Genomic DNA, 21,750 nt, shown 5'->3' on the forward strand with positions numbered 1-21,750 from the left:
CACTGCGATTAACAATGACATGTCAAAAGTTGCTTTTAATGACTATGATGTTTCAAAATCAATGAAACCTTGCAAAGTAAGGGTTAAATGTCAGGGTTTCATTGTGAGTACAGCTTTGTAGTTTCCCCTCCACATTTACTAAGGCTCAGTTCACACTGCACTTCCATCACAGGTACTGGTCGCTGAGAACAGGATGGCGATATATACATTCATACTGTATACATTTATATATTGGAAAGGGCCGCATGACCTTTATTTCAGTGGCTCTGAGTCACCTAGTGACTCCATTTGTGCCATATACTTTAAGTGTATTTGAAAGCGCGGTCTCCTGTGTTATCCAGTGCAGTTTATTTATTTCCAATAGATTCCCTTTTGGAATCCAAAAAAACCCTAATTTCCAATATACTACTTTATTGTAAATTAAAACTCCCATAAGCTTTATTATATACTACACACTTTTATATTAAAATCAAATAGCGCTGCTGCTCCATTTGCTCTTTTTAGGATTGAATTCCCAATGCAGACTTCTCTGCTACTTTTGTACTTCTTGTTTATAAATGGACAACACTATATGCCTGCAGGTCACACAAGGTTAATTAATAGGAGCAGCAGCGCTATCGTAATTAAAATATCCACTCTGCCCCCCTCAACATGTTTCGCTACGACATAGCGTTATCAAGAGGTAGCGGGCAACCTCTTGATAACGCTACGTCGTAGCGAAACATGTTGAGGGGGGCAGAGTGGATATTTTAATAACGATAGCGCTGCTGCTCCTATTAAAGGGGTACTCCGGTGAAAACTTTTTTTCTTTTAAATCCACTGGTGGCAGAAAGTTAAACATATTTGTATATTACTTCTAATAAAAAAATCTTAATCCTTCCGGTACTTATTAGCTGCTGAATGCTACAGAGGCTATTCCTTTCTTTTTGGAACACTGATGACATCACGAGCACTGTGCTCTCTGCTGACATCTCTGTCCATTTTAGCAACCATGCATAGCAGATGTATGCTAAGGGCAGCATGGTGGCTCAGTGGTTAGCACTGCTGCCTTGCAGTGCTGGGGACTTGGGTTCAAATCCCACTAAGGACAACAATAAATAAAGCGTTACTATTATTATAATAACGTCAACAGAGAGAACTGTGCTCGTGATGTCATCAAAGAGCATTCCAAAAAGAAAAGAATTTCCTCTGTAGTATTCAGCAGCTAATAAGTACAGGAAGGATTAAGATTTTTTAATAGAAGTAATTTTCAAATATGTTTAACTTTCTGCCACCAGTTGAATTAAAAGAAAAAAGGTTTTCACCGGAGTACCCCTCTTAACCTTGTGTGAACTGCAGGCATACAGGGTTGTCCATTTATAAACAAGAAGTACAAAAGTAGCAGAGAAGTCTGCATTGGGAATTCAATACTAAAAAGAGCAAATGGAGCAACAGCGCTATTTGATTTTAATATAAAAGTGTGTAGTATATAATAAAGCTTATGGGAATTTTAATTTACAATAAAGAAGTATATGGGAAATTAGTTTTTTTTTTGGGATTCCCAAAAGGGAATCTATTGGAAATAAATAAACGAAATTAACCCTCCATATACTGGTCTATACCAGTTATGGTGTATCCAGTGCAGTTTAACACAACATGTACAGCCATAATGGAGTCACTAAATAAATAGGCTGCAGTATATGTCGCCATCCTGTTCTCTGGGCCATACTAATGGATACCTGTGACAAAAGCATTAAACTCAGTGTGAACCTAGCCCAGTGTTTCCCAACCAGTGCGCCTTCAGCTGTTGCAAAACTACAACTCCCAGCATGCCCGGACAGCCATGCTGGAAGTTGTAGTTTTGCAACCTAGCCTTACAGTGCTTAGGTCAGAACCTGTGTGTTTCTTTTTGCAGACGCTCCCTTATCTGCAATTTTTATATATAAAATTTGTAGAGGGCTGGACGCTGCACATCACAGGAGTAGGAGGACTACAAGCTCCAGCAAGGCTCCACTCACTCTATAAAACAGTGTTACCCAACCAGGGTTCCTCCAGCTGTTGCAAAACTACAACTCCCAGCATGCTTGGAGTTGTAGTTTTGCAACAGCTGGAGGCACCCTGGTTGGAAAACAGTGCTATAAAGGGATTATGCGCCGCAGCAGCTCAGCGTGACGTGCTCACGCTGACAACACAAAGTCAAGGGGATCACATGACCCACAGCGACCACGTGACTACTACGTCGTCCACTCACATGACTGAGGGGCGGGCAGTCGTGACGTCAGAGGTGAAAGGTCCCCCGAGAGGCAGAAGCGCAGATAGAGGGGCAGGATGAGGCCGGGGTGACCCAGCAGGTGAGCGGGGCTTGTCTGTCAGGTGAAGCGCTCGGTGCCATCTCCATAAAGCCAATAAACTCCTTCCCCTAGACATGGGTGCGTGTGTATGCGAGTCTGTGTGTGCGAACAAGAACGTATGGGGAAGCCGGAGAAGAGTAGTCATTACCCCCCTCCCCTCAGGTGTGAGGGTATTTATACCAGGCTCTGACGTCACAGGGCTCAGTGCCCCCATAATAATGTTCTCACACAGGTAGCTCACTATGTGCTATGGTTGCCAGGGCAACAGCACAGCGCCTGACGCCCCCCATAAGCTACATTTTAGTTTTCGGAGAAGAAAATGTTCAATTAACCCCTTCTTGATGCAACCACTTTTTCATAAATTCTTCCTTTACTTTTAACCCCTCAAGGAGATGTTTTCATTTTTGTGTTTCTTGTTCTTTTTGTATCTCCTCGCCTTGTAAGGCTGGGATCGCACCACGTTTTTGTAATACAGTTCCCGTATCAGGTTTTTGATGAAAAACGGATTCCTCAAAACCTGATTAAACTGTGTCAAAAAGTGTGTACAAATTTTAATCCATATACGGTTGAAAACCGTATACGGTTGGAAAAATGACATCTAGCTGCATCCGTTTTTTAAGAAAAAAACGTATAAGTTTTTTACTTTTCACTCCATTTTGAATAAAGTTCTACTTGTTTGATTGAAATTCCAAGAAAAAAAACTGTGCAAAGTCAAAAACCGTATGGTGAAAACCAGATGGAACCGTAAGCATATACGGTTCTGTACGGTTCCCATTGACTCCCATGTTAAAAAAAAAATAATAATAATTTATATGGTTTTAATACAGTTTTTCACCCAGACCAAAAAAACGTGGTAGACTACGGTTTTGGGTACGGGTAAAAAAAAAACCCAGACAAAATCGTATAAGACACAAAACTGACTAAACCGGATGATGCGTTTGACATACGGTTTACAATGTTAAGTCAATGCATACGGTTTTCTATATGGTTCCATACGGTTTCCGTATACGGGAACTGTATAACAAAAACGTGGTGTGCATGCAGCCTTAGAGCCATAACTCTTTATTTTTTCATCCACAAACCCATATGAGGGCTTGTTTTATGCACAACCAATTGTACTTTGTAATGACACCTTTCATTTAAATGGGCACTGTCATTAAAACTAACGCAGCCTTATCCAATCAGAGCTCATCTCACACACCAGTGTTTCCCAACCAGGGTGCCTCCAGCTGTTGCAAAACTACAACTCCCAGCATGCCCGGACAGCCGAAGGCTGTCCGGGCATGCTGATAGTTTTAGTTTTGCAACAGCTGGAGGCACCCTGGTTTGGAAACACTGTCATACACTGAACTGTTCTGGGCTGTGTGTAGCAGAGTGAGGGAGGAAGTTCTCCCCTGTATGGCTCCAGATGATGTCAGAACAGTCAGACTTTGCAGAAAATACAGAGCAATATCAAGGTAGAAAACTAAAAAAATAATAAAAATAAGGGGGGGTTATCATGATGGGGGCAGTGAACTGGGAGGATTATAACATTTTACATGGTCGTGACAGGTACTCTTTATCCATAAAATAAAAATAGTATGAAATAGCACATAGTCACAGAAACTGAGCACTCACCCAGTCCAAAGATAATCATGCAGGAGTAGCTTTATTTCATACCGATAAGGTACAACACTTGGAGGTGGACAGATGTGACAGGTGGGGGTGTATAGATGGCGGGAGATGGTCCGTATCACGTTTTCCATGCTTCGTCAGGCCCTGACGGACTGTATGTTCTAAATAAAATCCCAGAAGTCACCAAGTATATTTAGGAAAAAGCTTATCCTTCAAATCAAACAGGACGTGTGTCGGCGGTAGCCTTCCTCTGCTGACAGCCAAAATCAGCAGTTGTTAGAGGGCATTAGGGGTGTGGCCTTACAACATAGTATACCTACTTTCCTGCCTTTTAGCACTTCAGTCTGTCCCTAAATGCTCCCCTCTGTCTTTTTTTAGGAATTCCAAGTGATTGTATGAGGACATAGGATATGTAATGAATTTATCTTTCCTGTTTTTGTCTGAAACATTGGTAGAGGTGTTGGCGGCTCTGTTTTTCTGTTCATCTGCTCTGTCATTGGAACAGAAGAATGAAAAAAATTGGAGCTTGTAGACCCACTGCATGACAGACACCAACGGAGCCCGGGACAGAGGTAAACATAACCTAAACATCAACTATTTGGGTTGCATTTGTGCTGCATGATGCAAAATGACAAGCAGTGCCATAGTTGGTCCTTTTGTGTTAATACTTAAGAGTACCTGTCATGATCTTGTTAAATGTTATAATCCTCCCAGTTCACTGCCCCCATCATGATAAACCACCCTCTGCCTTTATTTTTATTGTTTGTTAGTTTTCTACCTTGGTATTGCTCTGTATTTTCTGCTCAGTCTCAGGGGGCATTACCCAGCAGGTATGACATCATCTGAAGCCATACAGGGGAGAACTTCCTCCCTCACTCTGCTACACACAGGCCAAATTAGCTCAGTGTGTGAGATGAGCTATGATTGGCTAAGGCTGCTCACCCCCCCCCCCCCCCTCCAGCACTCCAGACTGCATTTCCTGATTTTTGGACTACAGCCAGGCCAGCAGGAGTCCAAAGTTTGTGCAAGAGATGGGCAAAAATGTGCTCTGGACAAGTAGGGAGACACCTAGTGGCAGCTTTTTTTTTTTTTTTTAACACAAATACAACATTTTTTTCTAAAGCAAAGTACATTAGAAAGATTTTGTCCAGAGTGCAATAGCAAATGAGTTTTAATAACAGTGCCCATTCAAAGAGGTTATCCAGTATCTAAAAATGTATCCTCCCATAGGGCGCCCGCTCTCTTCAATGGAGGCGTGGCATACATGCCATGTATCTCTATGGGAGAGCCGGAGATACAGTGTTTGGGTGTCTGTCATAGAGATGGAAGGAGAGGGGGTGTCAGCTACAGCTTTATGCTGTGGTTGACACACTCCATTAATACATAGAGCCGGGGTCCCGGTTACATTCAGAATTATAAATGTACTGTTTTATTTTATTAGGTATGATCATGAGTAGTCATTTTATTAGAAACCGTAAGTCTGTAAAATATTGTTGTCTCATTGCACCTCTCCTACATTGTATGAAGCAGAAGCTGATCACATGGCTGCGTAGCTGGTCTATTGGATGATACGGCTGTATAATTATGGCTGCTGTATGGAGTGAAGTAGAGGACACCCTGTTCACTTGTAAGCCACAGCCAACAGAGAGAGGGTGTGAAAGAATTTTCATTAAAAATGATTTACAGTACAAACTTTGATGGGAATATTCAGTAAATCTGTTTTCATTTTAAAATCCCCTTTTATTTCAGGTGCTAAAGAAAACTCATTTTGAATCCGTAGGAAGATGGACACCTACTTTCAGGCAGCGGTTGTTGATTTGGATAAACTTCTAGATGACTTTGAGCATAGTACAGGTGAGTTCTGGGATCATGGTCAAATGAATTTAACATATATGTAGTCAGAAAGCCTGATGCCCAGTCAATAGAATATTTCACAATTAACTCCTGGGCCGCGACCCCCATTTGATTCCCTTCCTAAAGTTGACCTTTTCGTTATGACATAATAAAAATGAAGATGCTCGAAATGAGTTAAAAATATGATCCTGTGATTTATCTTCCTCTACATTAAGGGGAATGTTATAGCATATGGTGCATACATCCCTATTGACCCGTGATATGGCAGAGTCTGCAGTTCTCTGCTAAATATACAAAACACAGTAACGCCTAAAACATATGATCATTTTACCTTATCTGTTTCAACTTCTAGATAGGTTTTCTGGATTGTCTGGACTTCGGTTAAATGTCACGAAATCTGAGGCTCTCTGTTGTAATGTTCCCCTTCCGACTCAACATCTTCTATCTTAAAATTTTGGCTTTCACAATTCTTCTTCTGGCCTGCCCTACCTAGGTGTTAAAGGACATCTGCAGCGATAACAACTTATCCCCTATTCACAGGGTAGGGGATAAGTGTTTGATCGCGGGGGTCCGACCGCTGGGACCCCCCGCAATCTCCCAAATGGGCCGTGGCATTGCCGCTCTGTGAGAGTGGTTAATGCGCGTGAGGTTGACGGTACATCCCCTCCTCATACAGCTCTATGGGAGAGGCATGGAGGCATGAATGCTGCAGAACTACATGGAGGAGGCGTGAGCCGTGGCCCGTGCAGGAGATCACAGGGGTGTCCCAGCGTTTGGACCCCACGTGATCAGACACTTATCCCCTATCCTGTGGATAGGGGACAAGTTGTTTTTGCTACAGATTTCCTTTAAACTTACCTCCACCCTTTCTACGTTGTATAGGGTGAATTATGCTCCCCTCAATAGTTAAATTTGGTCTGACTTAAAGAAATGGCACCTCCAGCGGGCGGGAGTATTAAAATGGTCATATTGCCACATTTACTCTATCTCTTTAGGTCAAATCCAATCCCAATACCTAAGCAGGACCTGGTCCTGTAAACGGACTCTCATTTCTAGAGCTATCATGTGTTATCATAAATGGATGGGTGGTGTTTCTGTACCTACTTTTCTTAAATATTATTATTACTATGCAGCCAGAGTAGCCCAACTCGCTCTTATTCATGTACGGAACAATGCCCCTAGGTGGGTGGGCTTGGAAGATTCAATGATTTCCTCCTTTTCTTAGGCTGGGTTCACACTACGTTTTTCAACTAAGGTTCCCGCATACGTTTTCTATCAAAAACCGTATGGGGAAAAAAACGGATGGAACAGTATGGGAAAAAGTAAACCGTATGGGTTTTTAAACAGTATACTGTTTTTAAAAGTGCATACTGTTCCGTCCGTTTTTGTAGAAAAAAACCCATACGTTTTTGAAAATTTTGTCCATTTTTAATGGGAGGGGTCTTGGGTGGGGACTTTAGGATTCAAATGCGCATGTGCAAAGTAAAAACGTATACGTTTTTCCCGTATGGAACCGTATACATGTGCGTTTCCCATTGACGTCCATGTTAAAAAAAACGTATGCAGTTGCAGTACGGTTTTTAAACCGGAGTCAAAACCGTGGTTGACCACGATTTTGTCTCCGGTTTAAAAACCGTACTGCAACCGCATACGTTTTTTTTAACATGGATGTCAATGGGAAACGCACATGTATACGGTTCCATACGGGAAAAACGTATACGTTTTTACTTTGCACATGCGCATTTGAATCCTAAAGTCCCCACCCAAGACCCCTCCCATTAAAAATGGACAAAATTTTCAAAAACGTATGGGTTTTTTTTCTACAAAAACGGACGGAACAGTATGCACTTTTAAAAACAGTATACTGTTTAAAAACCCATACGGTTTACTTTTTCCCATACTGTTCCATCCGTTTTTTCCCCATACGGTTTTTGATAGAAAACGTATGCGGGAACCTTAGTTGAAAAACGTAGTGTGAACCCAGCCTTATACAGCTCTTATGTTGTCTTCTTCACATCTGAACTCTTAGCAAATTGTCCTTTATTATGTCTTTGTGGTGTCTGGTGTGATTCAAGTTCTCTCTACAGTCACATGTTCACCCTAACCTCTGTTTTCTTTCTAATCCTCTTTTTTCTCCTGGTCTTATACCCTTGTGATTTCTCTGGTGGTCGGGGGCTAAACTTACATGTCTGAAGGACTTCCTCTGCAGAAAGAAGTTGATGATTATGGAAGCTTTACGCTCTAGGCACACTATAACTGCAGAGGAACACTATATGGCCCTTCAGATCCTATCTTTTTATGCATTACAGGCTCTGTGGGGATATGTGGTCCATACAACTTTCTTAGAGGCTTTTACACTCTACACCCCAGGTTCCCTAGGTCTCCTATATATCATTTATTCCCATGATACCTACTCTCCTAAGGATAAGAAGCTTTGGAGAGTGACATCCAGTATTCTCTCCTTACCTCAGTGGTGGGACTGCTTTAATGTACTTAGGATTGTTGCTAGAGACGTTACTCAAGATTCTCCATAGGATTTACATGGTCCCGACCCATCTACAAGCCATTTATCCTACAGTATCTCCTCTGTGTTTCGTAGGCTGCACTCTGAGAGGTACTATGTTCCATATTTGGTGGAGTTGCCCTGTGGTTGCAGCTTTCTGAATGCAGATTTTACATATGATGGACAGAATATTGTCTTATCAGATGCCTAGGACACCTGCTGTCTGTCTTTTAGGCTATAAACCCACTAGAATGAGGTACCGTATGTTCCTCCTTCATCAGCATGTTTTGCTAGTGGCCAGTATTTATGTAGCCTCCCAATGGAAAACTGCTGTTCTGACTGTTACACATTTGGTGTTAACCTCATTATGTTGTATGAGAAGCATAAAGGAGGACACAGTGGAACATTATAATGCTGTTTGGGAGCCTTGGGTGTCGTCCCCTCATTGCCCTGATGTACGCCACTATGTCATTGTATTAACCTTCCCTGTGTTACCTTTTATTTTTTGTTTCCTGTCAGGCTGGTCGTCATATTGTTTTATGTGTTTTGATGCTATATGATACTTTTAGTCCACAATTTTTGCATATCAACAACACTCTTATGTACCTTTTTATGTATGTAGATATCCGCCTTTACTGTTTTCAATTTGCCCTATAGGGCTCTGTTGTACTGGCTATCTTGTGAGACACAATCACATGTTTTAGGTGTTACTGTGTTTTGTAGTTTTAGATGCAGTATTATGGGTCAATAGGGATGTAAATCCCAAATACTATAACGTTCCCCCCCCCCTACAGTACTGTATAATACACACTTGAGCTGCTGAAGAACCTTTTCTTACAAAGCGACCTAACACAACAACTCGGCACAAGAGGAGAGACTTCCTTCAAAAATCAATCTGACATTTTTCTTCTGCAGGAAGGAAGCACCTTTCAGCTCTGTGTAATCTTTTCCTCCCTTAAGAATTTAAAGAATTTATAAAACTGGTTATTGCAGAAAATTTCCATTGACTTTTATTATAATAAATTGTAGAATACAAAATGTTTTGATTCTAAAATGGCAAATCAGTAGACTATTGCTAAAATATCTAAGGCTTGCATGTAGTGTGCAGTGTTATAGGGCCTGACATTACATGAGTAGCAGGAGCACAGAGGGGTTTACACTTCAATATTCTCTGTGTGTAATATAAATATATATACACACAAACACAGACACATAACACTCTTTTTGAGGCTTAAAAAAGTTACTTTCTTACTTTCTTTGTACAGATGAGTTGGAAACCTACCCATCACGTGATGCACCTCTCAACCCAAACCAAAGTGCTTTTTTCTCAGGGGACTTCTACTTGCAACCAGACTTGTCATCTCCGAGAAAACAGTCCTATGGCAGTAGTCCTGAAGAACCCCCGTCTCCTGTCCGTCTGAATGAAGAAGAGTTTAAAAATGTTACTCCTGTCTCTCAGGGTGAAAGAAATGTCACTGGGCCAGATCTCTTATCTTGTGTAGAGGAAGGAAAATCCAATGAAAATGAATCAAGCAATGGGAGGAGTAGTGTTCCTATATGTGACCTGATCAGTGACACTGGCAGCTTGCTTCATACAGCAAGTAGCAATGAGTCACTGATTCCTGATACTCTCCAGCCAAGTGCAAGTGCTGTCTCTGACCTGGAATTGCTTTCTGACCCAGCTTTCTTTACAGCTCCAGCTTCAGATCTGTCAATTTCATTAGGAAATGAAGAACTACATAGCGCAGAGGTCTCTACAAGTGAATCAGACTGGTTACCTGACACTGGATCAAATCTACTTGATCTAAGCCCTGAGGCTAGTAGTGCAAATATCAACATCACCACAGATCTTACGGGCAACATGGATGATGCAAGAGATGCTTCTGACATTGCGTCTAGTATTGACTCCTCTAGTACTTCAAGTTCCTCTAGCACTGATGGCTATGTAAGCGATGATATGTGTTATGAGACATTGCCTGAAGATCAGACTGCCCTGCAGTCAAAAGTACATGAGGTGGAACTGGACAGTGCATTAAGACCAACAAGTTTAGATGTTCTAATGTTATCTACTGAAAATCCAGACTTGGGATTAAATAGTGAAATTTATAGTAATTTAGGTGCATGCCAAAATGAATGTCTGTCTGCGGAGAAGCAAGAGATCAGGAGCGTGATCACCACCGAGTGCAGTGATGGCATATCTAAGGCTTCCACACCATTAGCACACATTGAGCAGACTGCTCACCCCGAATCTCTACCTTGTGCTGAGGGAGATTGTACTACACAAGATAGCGATTTGACTATGAAAGACAATTCAATGGAGCTTGATAACCAGGCCTCCGGTGAAAATCAAGCAAATGTCTCTCAAAATGATTTTGAGGTTCCAAGTTATAAAAATGCATCTTTACAACCCACACCTTTGTTATCTGTACCCACAGAGAAATGCCTAGCTAACGAAAATAAGTCAGTTGAGAAAGATTTCCCACCACAACCTGTTACGGAATTACCTGTAGTAGAAAAAAGCATGAACATTACCCCGACCCTGACCCGTCCAGACAATATTTATAGCCCGAATTTTGAAAATGCCATATTATCTGATTTCATAAGTGACCATAATGACCTGCTGTTAAGTGACACATACATCACTGATGAGGAGCTTAATGCTTTTCTTAGAGAAGAAGGTGTTCCTTTGGATAAAGAAGGCACTTTGGAAAACCTTGCAGTCTGTGATGCACCGTGGGTTGAATCAAGTGGGACCGGTGCTGTTAGAGATGACTTACAGTCTCAAGAAATAGATCAAGGCAAAGCACAAAGCAGCACAGTGGAAGTCTCAGAGAACCAACCTCTCTCTTATCCTCCAAACCAAGGAAATCTTACTGGTGCTACTGTGGCTTCTCATATTGGAGGTGCGAGACCAAAACAGCCACCAAAGTCTCTGAATCTCGGCCAACATGATAAGCTAAATAACCGGATTCCAGAAAGAACTCTTTCTGACCAAATGGCTGAAGAATCTGGATCAAACATCTTGCATTCACCCAATGTTTTACATGGATCAGTAAATGAAGAAACTGATGACAGTCCTGAGCTCAGTGTGAGGGAAGCAATGCAAAGACCTGACAACATGGCATTGGAAAATCCTGTGCTTGGTCAGAGGCAGCCAACCTGGATTCCTGATTCCGAAGCTCCGAACTGTATGAACTGCAGCACTAGATTCACGTTCACTAAGCGGAGGCACCATTGTAGAGCTTGTGGAAAGGTGAGTCGGCCATATAGAATGGTTAACCACACTATAGAATTGGAATTCTGCCCTCAAGGCACTTGGCTGCCCAAAATATTAACTGCATACATGGCAGTCTGTATACTAATTCTAAATGTATGTGCTTGTAAAATGTGTTTATAGTTCAGTCTCCTACCTATATACTGTAAGGATTTCCTCATTTCAATGCATTAATACATATGTACATACTTTTATTTCATAATCACTCAGATGGGGCACAAACACTGCTATAAAAACCTTTATGTAGTGTGTATAGCAGTGTTTCCCAACCAGGGTTCCTCCAGCAGTTGCAAAACTACAACTTCAAGCATGCCTGGACAGTCGTTGGCTGTACTGGCATGCTGGGAGTTGTAGTTTTGCAACAGCTGGAGGCCCCCTGGCTGGGAAACATTGGTGTATAGTGTCTATAGGTCAGTATATTTGTTTCCTACATAAGCCATGGATTGACAGATCAGTTGCACAATGGACACTTACAGTTGTCTTGTAATGGAATCTGTCAAGGTGTCCATTACATTGATGGTAATAACAATGGTGCATGTCGTACTGCTCTTAGCATCAACTTTGAAGGTATCTAATAGGTTCTTAAAGGGGGTACTACGGTGATAAACATTTATTTATTTATTTTTTTAAATGAACTGGTGCCAGAAAGTTAAACAGATTTGTAAATTACTTCTATAAAAAATTCTTAATCCTTCTAGCACTTATTAGATGCTGAATACCACAGAGGAAATTGTTTTCTTTTTGAATTTTTCTGTCTGACCACCCTGCTCTCTGCTGACACCTCTGTCTGTGTCAGGAACTGTCCAGTGCAGCATATTGCTATGGGGATTTTCTCCTGTTCTAGACAGTTCCTGATATGGACAGAGGTGGCAGCAGAGAGCACTGTGGACAGACTGAAAAGAAATCCAAAAAGAAAAGAATTTCCTCTGTAGTATACAACAGCTGATAAGTACTGAATGGATTAAGATTTTTTTTAATAGAAGTAATTTACAAATCTGTTTTCTTTCTGGCACCATTTGATTTAAAAAAAAAAAAAAAAAAAAAAAAAAAAAAAGAGTCCACCGGAGTACCTCTTTAATTACAGAACTCTCCATAAGAACCATATACGTAGAATAGTGGGACCTTTTTAAGGCTATGAACAGACACGACTTTTGCTTGATGTTTTCTTTGGCCTGAAAAAAAAGTCACAAAAATCTGCCCCCTCATTTTCTTTTCCATGATAGTTTTTTTTTTCCTAAAAAGTGTATTAGCCAAACAAAGAACTCAGTATAACAAACAGCTATGTATGGTAAAGAGACTAAATTATCATACTACATCTCTGTTGTATTCCAAGCTAATAGTAAGGATCATACAAACTCTGCCGTAATGCAATATAGAAAATACAAAACCTTCAAAAAAAACTAATTATGGCAGCAAAAAATCTAATAAAAATATGTACTTTTATTGAAATCCATAAAAAAGCCGTAGGCAAAAAAGACAATTGCAAGACATACAAACAAATAACAGATGGCAACAACTGGAACACAGGGGTGGTCCTCGCTAATACTGATAAAGTGCTATATAATGTGAAGTGAAAGTGCCTCTCAAAACTGTACAGATACACATGGGACATATAATGAGGTACAGGCTGAAAGTGTAAGCTCCAAAAGTACGGTAACTGGGGGAGATTTATCAAAAACTGTCCAGAGGAAAAGTTGCTCAGATCAGATTGCTTCTTTTATTTTTCAGATGCCTTTTCAAAAATGAAAGAAGTAATCTGATTGGTTGCTATGGGAAACTCAAAAACTTTTCCTTTTGGGCAGGTTTTGATAAATCTTCCTCACTGACCATATAGCAAAATAATCAACAAATACCCACATAGGAGAAGCAATCTGGAAAAGCCTCAGTACGCCCACCCCTACGTTTTGGATAACTTCCTTCTTCCGACTCTCAGAAGAAGGAAAGGGGAAAAAATGCTACAATTTCATGAAAAATTAACCATACTCGGCATGTTTCGATTTTGAAAAACACTGAATATTTTAAAAAAAGGCCATGTAGGTGTGGCGTTTTACATTTCCCCTTTTGACTCCCAGCCAACATGTGGCCACGGTATTTTTGACTCCAGTTTCCAGCCTAAGGGTGCGTTCACACGCTATTTGTTTTTGCAGGTTTTCCTTTGCGTATTTGAAAGTGGGCGGGCTCTTCTCGGCTGTCCATAGCAGATTTTCCACGTTGGAATTTACGCTGCAGAATATCCACCGCAGTCTCTACTGACTTCAATGGGGTTTGTGGTGGGTTTTCCGCAGCGTAAATTCCTCCGTGGAAAATCTGCTGCAGACAGCCGAGAAGAACCCGTCCCCTTTCAAATACGCAGCGGAAAATCCGCAAAAATGAATAGCGTGTGAACGCACCCTAATAAAGACTTTTTGAATTGGGACAATAAGAAACTGGATACGAAAAAAAATAAAAAAAAAATTATATATAGTCTTGTCACTATTTGTGGGAAAATTAAAGGTGCCTGCATCAAAAGAGAGGGAAATTATGAACCTCTTTAAAGGTATTTAGACGTAAGAGTGCTGGGCGTAGGTCCAGTTTAGTCATTGGGTAAATCATGTGCATGTATTTATAGATCAGAGGTGTGTAATCCCGTAAAACACATCCTCATTCACTATGTATTTGTTTACTTAGGTTTTTTGTGCAGTCTGCTGTAGTCAGAAGTGCCGTCTGCAGTACCTGGATAAAGAAGCAAGAGTATGTGTGGTTTGCTATGACTTTATCACTAAAGGTAAGAGACCTTTTGTACTTGGCATCACCATGTGACCACATCTATTACTTGTGGTTTCCCCAAGCCATTAGGCATGATAAACCACCAGTAGTTGTGGCATAGATAGATGCTCTAGTATTCCATTTCATTCTTTACTAACCTTTTGTCCTACTTACTGACGTCCTAAAATTACAGCATGAATCGGGCCAATGTGATGTATGTGCCGCATACACTGAGCTGCACGCCAGGTAGCAGACCTGTACATTTCAATCTCTTATGCTTCAATCCTTTCAGTTATTACTTTATTGATCTATTGCTTATGAAAACTGCAGTTATATTCTGGAAGCAAATCTGAAAATCTGACCATATTTGTATTGCAAAGAGCAATACTATTTTATACACCTAAAAAAAAAAAAAAAAAAAAAAAACATTCGGGGGACGTTATCACTTCTCCATAGCTGGGTGTAATATCTAGACCTGGGATTTGTGATGATGCTGTTGTCCACTTATGGATGTCAGTCAGTATGAGCTGTTCCTTTAGAACTCTGCATCTGTTTTCTACCCACTTTCCTCAGAAACATCTGTTTCCCCCCCCTGATACTAAAGTGGTTTTACCTTCTCATAAAGCAGTGTTTCCCAACCAGGGTGCCTCCAGATGTTGCAAAACTACAATTCCCAGCATGCCCAGACAGTCCGGCCATGCTGGGAGTTGTAGTTTTGTAACACCTGGAGGCACCCTGGTTGGGAAACACTGTTATACAGTGATAGGATATGCCATCCCTTTAAGATTAGTGGGGGTCAGACCTTTTGGGACACTCACAGATTTGTATGTTTTTCCCTACACAGCTTCTGGCTACCTGACTCTGCAGGTACTGCCATCAGTCTTATTAATTTAAAGGGGTATTCCGGCTTTATACATCTTGTCCATTCATGTCTATGGAGGCCGACACGCCCCATCCCATAGACATGAATGGAGGGGGCGTGGTGTGACCCCTACAATCATAAATCTCATACCCATCCTTTGGATAGGCATGACCCCTATGATCATACATCTTATCCCCTATCCTTTGGATAGGGGATAAGATGTATAAAGCTGGAATACCCCTTTAAATGGGTCTGCATTGGGGTACCCTGCATGGGGGATAACTGGGGTGCTGTTGTGTAGAGAGTTGTAGTTTTGCAACTCCTGGAGGCACCCTGGTTGGGAAACACTGTCATAAAGTGATAGGATATGCCATCCCTTTAAGATTAGTGGGGTTCAGGCCTTTGGGACACACAGATTTGTGCGTTTTTCCCTACACAGCTTCTGGCTACCTGACTCTGCAGGTAGTGCCATCAGCCTTATTCATTTAAAGGCATATTCCAGCTTTATACATCTTATCCCCTATCCGCTTGGTACCCCTGCGATCTTGGTGCAGTACCCAGCATTCTGTGTCGGGCGCTGCCTCTGAGATGGGGATGTGACCTGACAGCCACACCCCCCCTAGTGACGCCCCCCCCCCCTCCATTCATGTCTATGGAGGCCGCCACGCCCTCTCCCATAGACATGAATGGAGGGGGCGTGGTGTGACCCCCTACAATCATAAATCTTATCCCCATTCTTTGGATAGGCATGACCCCTACGATCATACATCTTATCCCCTATCCTTTGGATAGGGGATAAGATGTATAAAGCTGGAATACCCCTTAAAATGGGTCTGCGTTGTGGTACCCTGCATGGGTGATAACTGGGGTGCCGTTGTGTAGAGAGAAACCAGTGAAGAGGATGCGGCACTACATCAGCACTGCATACCATTTATTTCTACTATCAGTGAGTGCCTAAAAGTTCTACCCCTATCCTAGCTCTACGCTATCATTTTAGGAGATAGGAAAACCCATTTAATCTTCTTCCTCCTGATACTTCCGCCTTTTCTCTTGGGTGAGGTTCTCTTCCTTTTCCACAGATCTTTTGTGCATCTAGACTGCAGCCAGTGAGTGCATCCCTATGAAAAGTGTTTTGTTCTGTTTCGCTTCCTTTAGTACAGGCCATTAAGAGGATGATGAGCCCAACTGCTCCTAGTCCAAATCCCACTGCCCCCCCTGAGTACTGTTCCATCATCCCTCCTTTGGTGCAGGCACAGGCAGCAGGTACAATTAACTCTCCGCCACCCACTATTTTGGTGCCTGGCTCAGTACTTAAGCAACCAGGAGCTGAAGGTAAATCAGAGCTGATGAATAGATAGAAAATAAATGGTTGGGGAACATGAGCACCTACAGATTCAAAGGAGAAACATGCACTTAAATATCTTATATTCCTTATTATATACTATACAAACACATATGAGCGGTCAGTGAGGAAACTCCCGTTAAAGGGAAACTCCAGGCAAAACTGATGAAGGCTGTGTTCTAAGATTTTTAGGAAGTAAAATTGCCTAAAAATTTGTTTGAAATTTAAAAAGAAAATACATTTTTGATGCTTCAATAACAACTGTATTTTACAGCTGAAAAAAAGTCCTAAAAGCAGAAAACTGTATGAAGATTTTAGACGTTTTATTTTTTTCTGCTTACGGATTTGTTCACACGTACAGGATCTGCTGCATAAATGCAGCTGGTTATGCTACCCATTAACTTCAATGGGTTGCAAAATCAGCTGCAGAGAATATTCAGCCGATCCTGTACGTGTGAAGGTACCCCTAAACCAGTGTTTCCCAACCGGGGTGCCTCCAGCTGTTGCAAAACTACAACTCCCAGCATGCCCGGACAGCCAAAGGCTGTCCGGGCATGCTGGGAGTTGTAGTTTTGCAACAGCTGGAGGCGCCCCGGTTGGGAAACACTGCCTTAAGGGTTCCTTCACATGTACAGGATTTTCTGCTGCAGATTTCAATGTAAACTTAATGAATGAGCACAGCTTCAAATCCTGCACATCAAATCTGCGCAGGATCCTGTATGTGAACATACCCTAAAAAGGATTGTTTCAGCCCCTAAATACAGTATAAAAATGTTGTCTGCCATTACTGTCATTTTTCCTGAAGTGTTTATTTAAGATGAGCTTGTGCAAGAAGTTTGTTTGCAGAGCTTTTAATGCTTGCTTTGTCCTATGTATATGTTAGACTTTAAAATCACTGATGGTCAATAGAGATAAGTGAAGTTACAGTCATTCGATTCGTCATGAACTTCTCAGCTCGGCAGTTGCTGACTTTAGCCTGCATAAATGAGTTCAGCTTTCAGGTGTTCCGGTGGGCTGGAGACTCTCTCCTAGGACTGTATCCACCTTTTCCAGCCCACCGGAGCACCTGAAAGCTGAACTAATTTATGCAGGATAAAGTCAGCAACTGCAGAGCCGAGAAGTTCATGATGAATCAAATCATTGTAACTTCGCTCATCTCTAATGGTCAACTTTAAGTACTCACATGTGGTCAGACAGTGAATGTAAATTGTGGCCACTACACAAGTATATGTGTGGTTGCAAGAAAATCCGTTTGACCAATCGTCATTCTAAAGCTTTTGATGCCATTGCCTGTCGACCTTTTTTCTTTAAATCAACTGGTGCCAGAAAGTTAAACAGATTTGTAAATTACTTCTATTAAAAAATCTTTAATCCTTCCAGTACTTTTTAGGGGCTGTATACTAAAGAGAAATCCAAAAAAGAAATGCATTTCCTCTGATGTCTTGACCACAGTGCTCTCTGCTGACATCTCTGTCCATTTTAGGAACTGTCCAGAGCAGCATATGTTTGCTATGGGGATTTTCTCCTGTTCTGGACAGTTCCTAAAATGGACAGCAGAGGTCAGCAGAGAGCACTGTGGTCAAGACATCAGAGGAAATGCATTTCTTTTTTGGATTTCTCTTTAGTATACAGCCCCTAAAAAGTACTGGAAGGATTAAGATTTTTTTAATAGAAGTGATTTACAAATCTGTTTAACTTTCTGGCACCAGTTGATTTAAACAAAAAAAGTTTTCCATGGGAGTACCCCTTTAACCTTCTGGTATGCTAAATAAAATAGTGTTTGTGGAATTCCAGCAGCAAGTTAATAAATGATTGAATGCCTCTGCATAAAAACATAGAGTAAAGATTGCTCCCCATAGTTCTATAAGAATTCTATGTGCTACTCATCATCTCTGTAACTGACACAGTAGCAGTAATGTATAGTAACAGTATAAAGCTGGGCATAATGGTCCACTACTGCCCATTTGCATCTGACTGTAGCATGACAAAGCCAAGCTTTAAGGGGTACTCCACCCCTAGACAGCTTAAAGAGGTACTCTGTCCCTAGACATCTTATCCCCTATCCAAAGATAGGGGACAAGATGTCTGATTGCAGGGTCCCGCTTCTGGGGACCCCCACGATTTCTCCTGCAGCCCCCTGAGTCATCAGCCACGGAGCAAACTTAGCTCTGTAGAGCTGATGACTTGGGGGGCTGCAGGAGAGATCGAGGGGGTCCCGCTGCTGGGTCCTATCTGTGGATAGGGGTTAAGATGTCTAGGGGTGGAGGACATCTTTAAGAGAGGCCAGGCCCACATAACAAATGTGGTGCACAGTAGAGACCTGGACTGTGTTCCTTCTCCCGCTCCTGCTGGATTTCTGACCCATTTTCACCCGCACCCACAAGTTGTGTCTTTCACTCCCACAACATGTGTGTCCAATCCTGCCCACTCCCACGAACATTTTGTCACCGCTTTTAGAAATAGTACCCCCCGTGCCATTTCATCAGCTCCCTGTGGCAGTTCAGAGATATAACGGATTTTGCTGAACCGGCTGTATGTTGTGTGACTGTCCGCATCAACTCATTATTTTTTCATGTAAACTGTTCCATAATTCTTGTGCATTTTCAAAAATGTGTGTAGATCAGTGTTTCCCAACCAGGGTGCCTCCAGCTGTTGCAAAACTACAACTCCCAGCATGCCCGGACAGCCAACAGCTGTCCGGGCATGCTGGGAGTTGTAGTTTTGCAACAGCTGGAGGCACCCTGGTTGGGAAACACTGGTGTAGAGTATGGTAACGTTTTTAAGGAAGTTAAATAAACTTGCTGTTTTGAGCAGCACTGATCAAAAGGTCCCAGTATGTGGTTCTTTTCTGTGAATGGGAAGACATTGGCACTTAGATATGACGGTTTATTCATACCTTGCATTTTTGCCACCATTTTCACACAACCAAGTGTTTTTTTTTTTTTTTCCCCTATGAAACCTAAGTATGACTATACCATAAAATTGGAGGTGTGTGTGACTTATCCCCAGAAATCATCAGTGATTTACAGCATAAAGCTATGTAAAGTCTGCAAGCTCTGGGCATTGGATTAAAGATATTTAAATGCTTTTGATCCTTTGATGTCATGTGCTTATGCTCATTCATATTCACAAGATATTGTCTGTGTTTGCTTTACATTATCCTTGACTGTTCACTTGCTTCTGTAGACCTTTTTATTTGCAGATATCCATTCACACATCTCTAGTATTTCATTACAATTGAGAATGTCCTTCATTGACTGATTATTACAGGAGGATCGCAGTAGAATTCAGTAAATGCCCATTCTGTCTTCAGTACCAAAAGCTACTGGATGCAGTGCCAGGCCCTCTGCTTTTAGTAGTAGGGGAGGGGACCTTGCAAGGTACCTCTCCATTTGCGAAACAAAATCTAAAATACCAATCAAACCTATGATTACTTTCCTTTAAAGAGTACCTATCATCAAAAGTTTTTTTTATATTTTATAGTTATATATATTAACTTTGTAATTGGATTCTATAAAAAGAAAAAAATGTTTCCTTTCATGTGTATTTTCAGTTTGAAAGTTTGATCACTAGGGGTCTCCCTAGGAGCCCCTGTCCGCCAGCTTTTTCAGTGAGTCCGAAATTGCATACTCAGTGCAGTTCCCCACCTGTCAAACAGACAGGCGAGCGCTGTGCGCGTATTCCTGCATGGCATGGCAGCTCTGTCCTACGATGTTCCTCCTCTCTGTATGGCAGGTGTATAGCCAAACAGAGAGGAGGAGACTCTGAGGCTACTGTCCCTACCCTGTACTCAGCCTGTATGCGCGCTGTATTCTCCCAAGAGGGAGCGCAGCATTCAGGAAGAAGGGTGGAAGCCGGCCCTGGCAGGCATCAGATTATGTTGCGCCAGCCGGGCCACGCCCACTTCCTCCCATTGTACACATAGAGGGAAAAGAGGTATTTACAGGGCATTTTAACTAGAAATAATCACAGGGATAGAGATGGTTAGAGTCAGGGACAAATGGGGAGGGGGATTAGGAAAGTTTAGTTGATGATAGGTACTCTTTAAAGGAACTTTCCACCCAGTTTGATGGTCTATTTGCAGAAGAGTCCACCAATATTAGATCAGCGGGAGTCCAACTCCTGGCACCCGCAGTGTTTGCACACATGCTGCATTCTCTTATTTGTCTCTGCTTGTCGATGCGGTTATATTAGTATCAGTGATGGCAGGAACTTCAGTGTGACATTGATGGGGCTGCAGTACCATGCACTACTGCTGCTAATATTTCGGTAATGTGTGATAGAGAAGAGATTAACATTGAAAAGACGCTCACGCAAGCACCACGGCCCCTCAAACAACTAGTAGATGGGCTGCCAGGAATTGAACAAACGATTGACTGATTTTTACAGCCTGGATATCTCTTCTATGTATATATATTTTTGTACCTAAAGAGGACATGTTTACTTTCCTGACATGTCTGTTGTATTAAATATGTGTTATTCCCATTAAATAATAATTCTAGTGTATGTTCACATCGACAAAGCCCACAGTTTTTTTTTATGTGAAATCTGTGTCAATTTCTCCATCAGAAGTCATGCAGTCTCATTTTAGAAAACCCTTCTTAGGGTGCATTCACTAAAAACTGTTTATTGGTATATGGGTAAATGCTACCCCACCTTTTGGTAGGGCATACATAGAGTATAATAATTGTATCATATAAGTGGCATGCGATACAGTGACCTTTTTGTGCATGATGTAGAGGATATAGCATCTGGCTGCTGTATATTTTAGGCTGCACTAGGGTACTTACCCTCCCTTTCTTGGGATTCACATTTCTACATTTGGGTGACATTTTAACATATACCAATAAACTTAGTTTTTAGGCACTTCCCTTTCTTAGTTTACTTTGAATAGCTGGGAATTATTATTATTATCTGGTCAGCATATAAACCAAAATTTGTATGTAATTTGTAATTAAGGTGCATTCACACCACGTTTTTGCAATACAGTTCCCGTATACGTTTTCAATTTGAAAACCATAGGGAACCATATTGAAAACCATATGCATTGAAATCTGTATACCAAACGATGCATCCGGCTGCATCCATTTTGCGTCTTATACAGTTTTGTCCTTTTTTTTTTTCCTTCCAGGCCCAAAACCGTAGCCTACCACGGTTTTTGGTCCAGGTGAAAAACCGTATTGAAACCGTATACGTTTTTTTTTTTAACATGGGAGTCGATGGGAA

The 21,750-nt window shown here is 41.6% G+C and overlaps 1 protein-coding gene across 10 annotated transcripts in view; it reads left to right on the forward strand.

Annotated features, from left to right (window-relative positions):
* The first annotated feature begins 2,196 nt into the window (after positions 1-2,196).
* The window catches only part of ZFYVE16 (zinc finger FYVE-type containing 16), a 75,294-nt gene continuing 55,740 nt past the window's right edge, over positions 2,197-21,750 (forward strand). For 2 of the 10 annotated variants that reach the window (XM_056539218.1, XM_056539165.1), the window contains exons 1-5: positions 2,197-2,330; positions 5,694-5,798; positions 9,567-11,554; positions 14,243-14,339; positions 16,338-16,514. In XM_056539218.1, coding sequence (XP_056395193.1) covers positions 5,729-5,798; positions 9,567-11,554; positions 14,243-14,339; positions 16,338-16,514 — 2,332 coding nt within the window. In that variant the 5' untranslated portion in view covers positions 2,197-2,330; positions 5,694-5,728. Of the gene's footprint in view, positions 2,331-2,371; positions 2,409-4,322; positions 4,517-5,474; positions 5,597-5,693; positions 5,799-9,566; positions 11,555-14,242; positions 14,340-16,337; positions 16,515-21,750 lie in introns of those variants that run through there. The other 8 variants (XM_056539186.1, XM_056539190.1, XM_056539198.1 and 5 more) reach the window with 8 other exon arrangements.

This window comes from Hyla sarda, chromosome 1 (assembly GCF_029499605.1).
Source record: "Hyla sarda isolate aHylSar1 chromosome 1, aHylSar1.hap1, whole genome shotgun sequence".
Classification (NCBI taxonomy): Eukaryota; Metazoa; Chordata; class Amphibia; order Anura; family Hylidae; genus Hyla; species Hyla sarda.